Source organism: Colletotrichum tamarilloi (genome assembly GCF_030869305.1).
Source record: "Colletotrichum tamarilloi strain Tom-12 chromosome Unknown Scaffold_333.1, whole genome shotgun sequence".
Taxonomy (NCBI): domain Eukaryota; kingdom Fungi; phylum Ascomycota; class Sordariomycetes; order Glomerellales; family Glomerellaceae; genus Colletotrichum; species Colletotrichum tamarilloi.
The window spans coordinates 1-7,097 of NW_026849716.1; the positions used below are offsets into that span (position 1 = coordinate 1).

A 7,097-nucleotide genomic window follows, 5' to 3' on the forward strand; every position below is an offset into this window, starting at 1 on the left:
GCCGGACGCAAGGCGCTTGGCGGAAGCTGAATAGCCAGGCAGGCCTTCATGTAAAGTGATGGTGAATTGCCTCCGCTGCATCAAGAAGTCGGCGACATGTTGCTCAGCTGTGAGGTTCTTAAACTCCGCCGAAATTCTCCACATACCGGGCTTGATCACCTCGGTCTGGTCATACGATAGGCGACGGCGGCTCGTTGGAGAACATAAGCTGGTGAGATAAAAATCCACACACGATTTGTTGATCAGAACGCAGTCGTCGTCGGCAGGATTGTAGTAAACACTACACCGAACTTGCAAAGGTATGAACCGCGTAGGTCTCGGGTCGCAGGGAGGGTCGTTAAGAGGAACGCACAGAGTGAAGTTCACGTCCTGCGTGCGCTGTATCACACCGACCATATTCCACCCGCCAATTTTGTGCGGCAAAGGAATCATGGCAGAGTCAGTGTTGCGTGGTTGGCGGTGGCAGGCGAATATGAGACGAGCTTCAGGCAATGAGGCGAGAGATGCGTTGGAAAAGGCCTCAATGACTTCAGTGAGCTCAAGACTGCCAGGAGTTGGTAACGTTGTTGCTTTCGTTGCCGCGCAGGTCTCACTTTGCCCGGCTAATTGGCTGTCTTCTTGGTATTGTGCCTTGACCTGGTCTATGCGGCGTTGCAGATCGACAGAGTCGCTAAAAGCCTGAGTTGATTCGCTGCTAAGAGAACTCATCCTGATAATGAAGGCAAGTAGGTGAGGCAGTATAGCTTCGGGAGTCCTTTACGACTCTGATACGGGCCAAGGTAGGGTGTTATAAGTAATCATCGAGACCTTGTCAAGGAAATGCCCGGCAAGGTACTTGCGCCCATGTATCGGACCGGAGACAGGTGGCGCTTGTTTAGCGCCTGCACCCAAGAAGAGCGCGCGCTTGCTCTTCGAACGGGTTGCATTCAGTGCCAAGGCTGGCTGATGACTGGACCATGTCATCCGTCACGTACAAGAAGTCCCTAAACTTAAAAATAGGACCTTCTCCACCGCCCAACCTCCAAGCCGGCCATCCATCTTACCGCAGCATCCTCTCTCTACACACATTCACCATCTACGTAAATACACGCATCGAACTTTGCACATTATCATCTACTTATAACATCCGCCCGTACACCTGACGGACCCGACCGCCCGACCGACGATTCGACCACCATCAACACCCAAGACAGAATCACATAATGCCCGCCTTCCAGCCGCCGAAAATGACATACGAGAAAAACAAGGCCTGGAGACGAATAGCTAAGCCGGACTTTCACGATCCAAAGATGATATGGGGTGACTACTGGCGGCGGTTCAATACGATCGCAGTCCCACTCCTCGATGAGGACGCCTATTTTGCCGACATCATTGCTGCTGCAAAACACGCCGAGAATCGTGGACACCTCGAGGAACTTCTCGCTGCGAAACACGAAGAGCGCCGCCGAGATCTCGACAATTTCATCCGCGACATCGCCCTTTCATCCATCACCTCCCAACAGCACTTCTTGTCTACAAATACTCGCGATGCGGCGCTCAAAATCGGCCAGACTGGCAGTATGGATAGCTTCATACAGTTCGTGTGTGGCGTTATCTTCGGTTGGAGTAGGGCCGAGGATAAGCAGCTGATGCGCGTCACCACCGCCGGTGATACTAGCACAGTTGGAAATGGACCCGATGCTCGATACGATGGCGATGCGCGAGATGATATTTCCGAAGATGGAGGCGATCCATGGGAATACGAGAACACATTCCCCCCCGAGTTGTGCTCCTCACCTGGCTCGGACGAACAAGTGGACAACCCGTGGAGTCAGACTTTGCAGAGAGGAACAATTTGTCACGATACGGACAAGACAACTTCGGAGCACCAATCTCAGCCATTATCATCCATGGGTGCGTACGATGCAAAATCAGTCTTGTTAGCGGGAGCAAAAGAAGAAAAAGAGGGGGACTCCGTCGAACGGTCGCCCGAATCGATAAACACACCACCAAGATCGCCAATAACCCCAAGATCGCCGTCCGGGCTACGCCCCACGTCGCCGCGACCGACGGACGGTTTGTCCACCGTTGCCGCCACACCACTCTCGAAAGGCTCTCGGTCAAGCACAAGCCCCTGCCCGGTACAGACCACGTCGCCTTGCACGTCACGTTCCTCGCCAGAGCTCTCTTATGCCCAAGTCGTGGAGAAAACTAGCTCTCTGACAAGGGCAAGCATGCCTACTGAACCAGAAGATAAAAAGCAGGCGGGTCGATGTGCGCGAAGCGGAAGCGGGGCTATAGGGCGTTGCTCAGCCAGAAAGCGATCATTTGCTCACGAGAGTGACGAGGAGACTGTGGATGAGGAGTATCGTCGCCGGAAGCGAAGAGTCACAACCAGGGACTCTCCTGTTAGATCATCACCCCCTGTCTTTCCGGCCGGGACGGATGCAAGGACTGGCGAGCGGAGGTATGAAGACATAGGTAGGCGTGCGTGATGGCATCACTATAGCTTCGTGAAGATAATGATCACGTCTTGTCCACTTCCTGGGCTATGTGGGACATGATAGCCGAATAGTCACGCATAATAAGTCGCTATGCATCGTCAACCTACAAATGTAACTAACTAACTAGGTTGGGGACAGGGAAGATGAGCAAGCCACAGTATAATGGCCGTCACGGCATTCTAGCCCTCCCAGCAAGGTGGACGTGAGGATTGGGCTGTCCGGTGCAGTACTCGGTAGGGCGACTTAGACTCTTGTCGCAGTCCAGGATGCACCTTTTATTCACTCTTTCGAGATCGATGATATCAGAGATCATATCTGGTTTGCCATTTTCCAGCCTGAGAACAGGCTCTTGTGCTACACCTGGCATTCTCTCGACCGACCAAAAGACCGTTCTCACCCATACTGCTCTCAGCTTCGGACCCAACATCTGAGACAAGCCCCGATCCACGAGATGCGCAGTCTATCACCATAATTAGGCTCGAAAACTAGGAAATAGTGCTGACGATCAATGCATTGTCGTCAAACCTCTGTGATGCGACGTGCCACGCGAAAACCAGTTAGCCGCGGACTAGAATATGTTTTCCAGAGGCATTCACTCGGGTGAATGCATTCTCCTGGATGTGGATGCTCGGCGCCGTATGAAGCAGTGTGGCACTGCTCGACCTTAATTCGAGGACGAGGATACGGTGGGGGCAGCCTTGTTTAGCGACTGTCACCACGCTACGGACTGATTCCGGACACTGCGCATTGGGGACCGGAGAGGCAAAAGCCAGGATTTAAGAGCTCAGTAATCTGGAGCATCCCATTGGATGCTGAATAGCTCCGTTTTGGCGAAGCCCTGAGATACCCGCATTTTACCCATCATCACCCCCGCCCTCCGTAACCCGACTGCATCACGGTCAGAACCTTCACCAGTTAGTCGCTGATGATGATGGCCCTTACTGTTGGTAGAGTTAGAAGAGCCTCAATCCAGGTCAAGCGGTCCTTGCTCTGGGCTTCTAATATGGAATTTTTTTCTTTTTTGACCATCTAAATGAAATGACGAACGCCTTTTTGCCAGTATGTGATGCCAGAACCAATTACTTATAGTCTAATGAGTCGACCATGCGAAGCTGGAGTGTCATTGGAACAAATACTGGCATCATTTGGTTGGATAGCTTCTCTTGCATTTGGAACGGTTCATCAGGGCAACCACTGGAAGCTTAACCCATGTGCCAGAAACGGACTTCATATCTCACACTCATCCTGAATATCCAAGGGGTGTTAGACGAACTAATGATCGTCGTTCTAGTTGTTTCTTCCAATCAGTAATTCGTCCACCTTTGGCCGCCGCTATTGTAAACCCCCTCATTAGCCTACGGCAGTAGTTTGACAACGATGCAACGGTCATCACCAGGATCATGGTGAGTGCCAGCACTATTGATGGTGGTGAACTGTGCACTGTTTTGATCTTCTGAGCCGATGCTGAGTGTTGATCTAGAAGCTGGACTAGATTTATCTGCATATGGCAATTGGTATTGATGTGAAACACAACTTTGCCAGCCGGCTTCTGGTTGAGAAGGAGAGATGACGCTGCTGCAATGCGGGAGGCAGATTCCCGTGTGGTTTTCTACTTCAGGTGCATAGCCCATATTGTTTGCGTCTGACATGCTGAGAGAGTCGTTGGTGTAGAAGGGATCTGGCTGGATAGTCTCCGAATTCCACCCGAAGGACGGTCTTGTGAATATTTGGGAAAGTATGGGGGCCAAAGTTGGATCGTCTGGTTGGAAAATCACGATCATATCGTCCTCCGAGATATCGATGTTGATTGAACAAATCATGGGCGAGCCGTGGCCGGCGACAAGGGTTCGAGTAGCTGTGCCGACCGCCCGGCCTGACGGACCCATACGCACGGCCACCTTACCTGGAGAACGAGGGAAAGAGGCGGTTGCTATTAACCCGCACCCTTCTGGGGACGGGATCAAAGCCAGCTGAGCAAAGGGTTGCCATGGAGATGTGAACCTCACTTGTCTGCTCATTGTCAGACCTATCCCCAAAGTCGGAACTCACAAGGGTATTCTTACAATTTGAAATGATCGGTTGTCAACCTCCAAACGTAGTTACACACGGAATGGGCAGAGAAGCGGATGATTTCTGCTCGGATGCTCATCATTTCGTGTTGCATCAGATGTATCGCTACTTGGCCGGTACCGCCGAATATACCGTCTTGTTGAAGGTACAGAATTTGTTGTTCTCCGCCTTCCGTTGTCAACAGAGTTCCGTCAGGCTGTCTTACCGCCACTCGAACAGTTCTGTAGAGATAGATGGGCTGCACGTCCATGTTGAAGTGTTTAATTGAGATGATAAGGAGGCTCAGGTCGGTATGTTGCTGGTTATATCTTCGCTAGTAGAGCCGAAGCGCAATACTCTGTAGATGGCAACGGACAAGCTTTCTGGTCTTATATTGTCGTCTTCTCGTATTGAAGGTGGTCCATGTAGTTTACATCACCTATTCTAAGGCTCGGTAGGGTTGTCGTTGGCCGAGAGTTAGCCCGCCAGGCCATGATGAACAGAATCCCCCACACAGTGTGAAAAACAGACAGTCATCCATGCATCATACATCCTGCAATCATGCATTCACTCGTTCAGTCATTTCCCCTTCTACCGCCGCCCTAGCCTCTATTCAAAAAATGGACAGGATCAGATGCTTTAACCCGTAGACGTCGTGAGGAAGCGTTCTTTTACCTCTCTTTTCGACTTGCGCAATACTCACTCTAAACCGCTGGTAAGCATCTTTCTACGAATAGTTGCATAACACTTGAACGTCGTTGTTTTATTTTGGACCCCAATCAGTGATAAATCGTGTGTAACTGGTGCACAGTCTCTCCGACTTCTTTGTCGTGAGCTCACAAAAACCTAGACCTTTTTAGAGCGTGTCAATTAGGTGTCACTATAGACATTAGAGGCGTGTCTGAGTAGGATGACAAGTCTGGTGGTTAGGATTAATGGACAGCTATGTCCGGAGACGCCTCCGCCACCAACAGAGACTTCTGAGAACGGTGCGCTGCGACTTGTACCGGAAATTGGATGATTTCTTACAGCTAGAATATGGCTAGGCCGATGAAGCTGCGGCCTCAAAGAGGACGGGAAAATTCCCCGGGCCAATATCCCACTTGAGTCACTTCAAAATATTTGAGCGTCCTGAAGAATGTATGTTCCGTTTGACGATCCGCTCCCAAAATAGACAGACTGGCTAAGAAAACGTGCTGGGCGCATGCAGGCGTGTGATGAACAGATGAGTCAGATATGGTAAATGTAAAGCGGATGGATAGATGTGCTAAGCACGAATGTGATGACCACAATGCATGTGCACGAACGCAGAGTTCTGCCAGGGGGTTTGGAGCCCGCGACCAAATTGGTGATGTGCGAAGGGCTGTATCTGCCAGCTGTTGGTGATTTCTTGTACTTGCGCGCCGTGCTGCTTGTGTCTCTCATCGGCAATGCACCGCAACACTTCGTCAGGATAGACGTGATCTTTTGACGCTCGAAAGCGGCTAGACCAATGCACTTGCAGCATTCGTGATGGTCATGTTTCTCAGCCGTCATGTCGCTGTTCCCACTCGAGAGCAGTTCCAGATTGGTAGCCCGCTTATGTGTCGTCAATTGTTCTCGGCCAAAATTAGGACCATCTACGGACGAGTCATATAGCGGTCTATCGTGTCTCTGGACGCACGATTTTAAAGCATTCATATAATGAAAGATAGATGAATGGATGGATGAATATGAATAGATAGTCGAGAGATGTATGAACGGGTGGATACTATGTACATACCTTGACAATACCATTGGTGGAGTGACGCAGCTTCAGCACGGTCTCTAAGGTGACGATTGGCAAACAGGCCTCTTCATTTGCGCCACTTGCCTCCAGCAAATAGGAGTTGAGCGGCTAGACGCCGAGGAACACATCTAGTCCGCTCCTTGCTCATCCATGTATCGAGTATTCCCCGCTCATCCATTCTCTATTTATTCATCGTTCTACAGCGTGTTGCACAGGCTTGCGCACTTCATCTCCCTCTTTTTCAAGATCCATACAATGGCTAGGCATATCAGCAGCCTTACAACTTTCCTGGACCAGTATGAGCACGGATTTTCCGATGAAGACTTGAGCGGAAGGCTGAACCGTATGGCTATCTTACTGTGTAATCCACCATACCATGCGACAGCTGCTCAACCAACGAGAAGTCGGCACCAATCAGCTCAGAAATCTCTTTTCAATATACGAAAGGAATTCGGGGATCCAGTCTATTATCTGTGTTTGTTTGTATCCAACATAACTACACTCTCTACTGAGCGACAGCAGTTCAACGACGCTCTAGCGCAATGGCCTGGTAAAGGCAAGATTCCACCTGCTTTTACAAAACAAGCCCAAGCGATAGTCGAGAGGTATCGAGCAGAAAAGCAAAACAATGAAGAACGGTCCTCTCATACGTCCCTTCGGAAACGTTCTCTGTCAACACCCCATACAACTCAAAAAAGCTCGACTAAGGACTCTGGAAACGCATCCAAACGAGCCAGGCTAAATGGAGGGCCTAAGGACCTGATGTCAGTCGGAAGAGTGGCCGAACACTCTGAGCC

The 7,097-nt window shown here is 50.5% G+C and overlaps 3 protein-coding genes across 3 annotated transcripts; 2 read left to right on the plus strand and 1 right to left on the minus strand.

Annotated features, from left to right (window-relative positions):
• Positions 1–1,202: 1,202 nt before the first annotated feature.
• CTAM01_17074 (uncharacterized protein) lies at positions 1,203–2,194 on the plus strand (the record flags this gene model as incomplete). The annotated part of the gene is made up of 2 exons (XM_060533065.1): positions 1,203–1,913; positions 1,994–2,194. 2 exons carry the CDS (start codon positions 1,203–1,205, stop codon positions 2,192–2,194), a joined length of 912 nt encoding a protein of 303 aa, XP_060372355.1.
• Positions 2,195–3,838: 1,644 nt separating this feature from the next.
• CTAM01_17075 (uncharacterized protein) lies at positions 3,839–4,803 on the minus strand (the record flags this gene model as incomplete). Its single annotated transcript, XM_060533066.1, has 2 exons — positions 3,839–4,493; positions 4,547–4,803. The coding sequence occupies 2 exons, from the start codon at positions 4,801–4,803 to the stop codon at positions 3,839–3,841; spliced, it is 912 nt and encodes a 303-aa protein (XP_060372356.1).
• A 1,752-nt stretch (positions 4,804–6,555) lies between these two features.
• On the plus strand, positions 6,556–7,097 carry CTAM01_17076 (uncharacterized protein; the record flags this gene model as incomplete). The annotated part of the gene is made up of 1 exon (XM_060533067.1): positions 6,556–7,097. A coding segment is annotated over one exon (542 nt), but the record flags the coding sequence as incomplete, so codon positions are not given.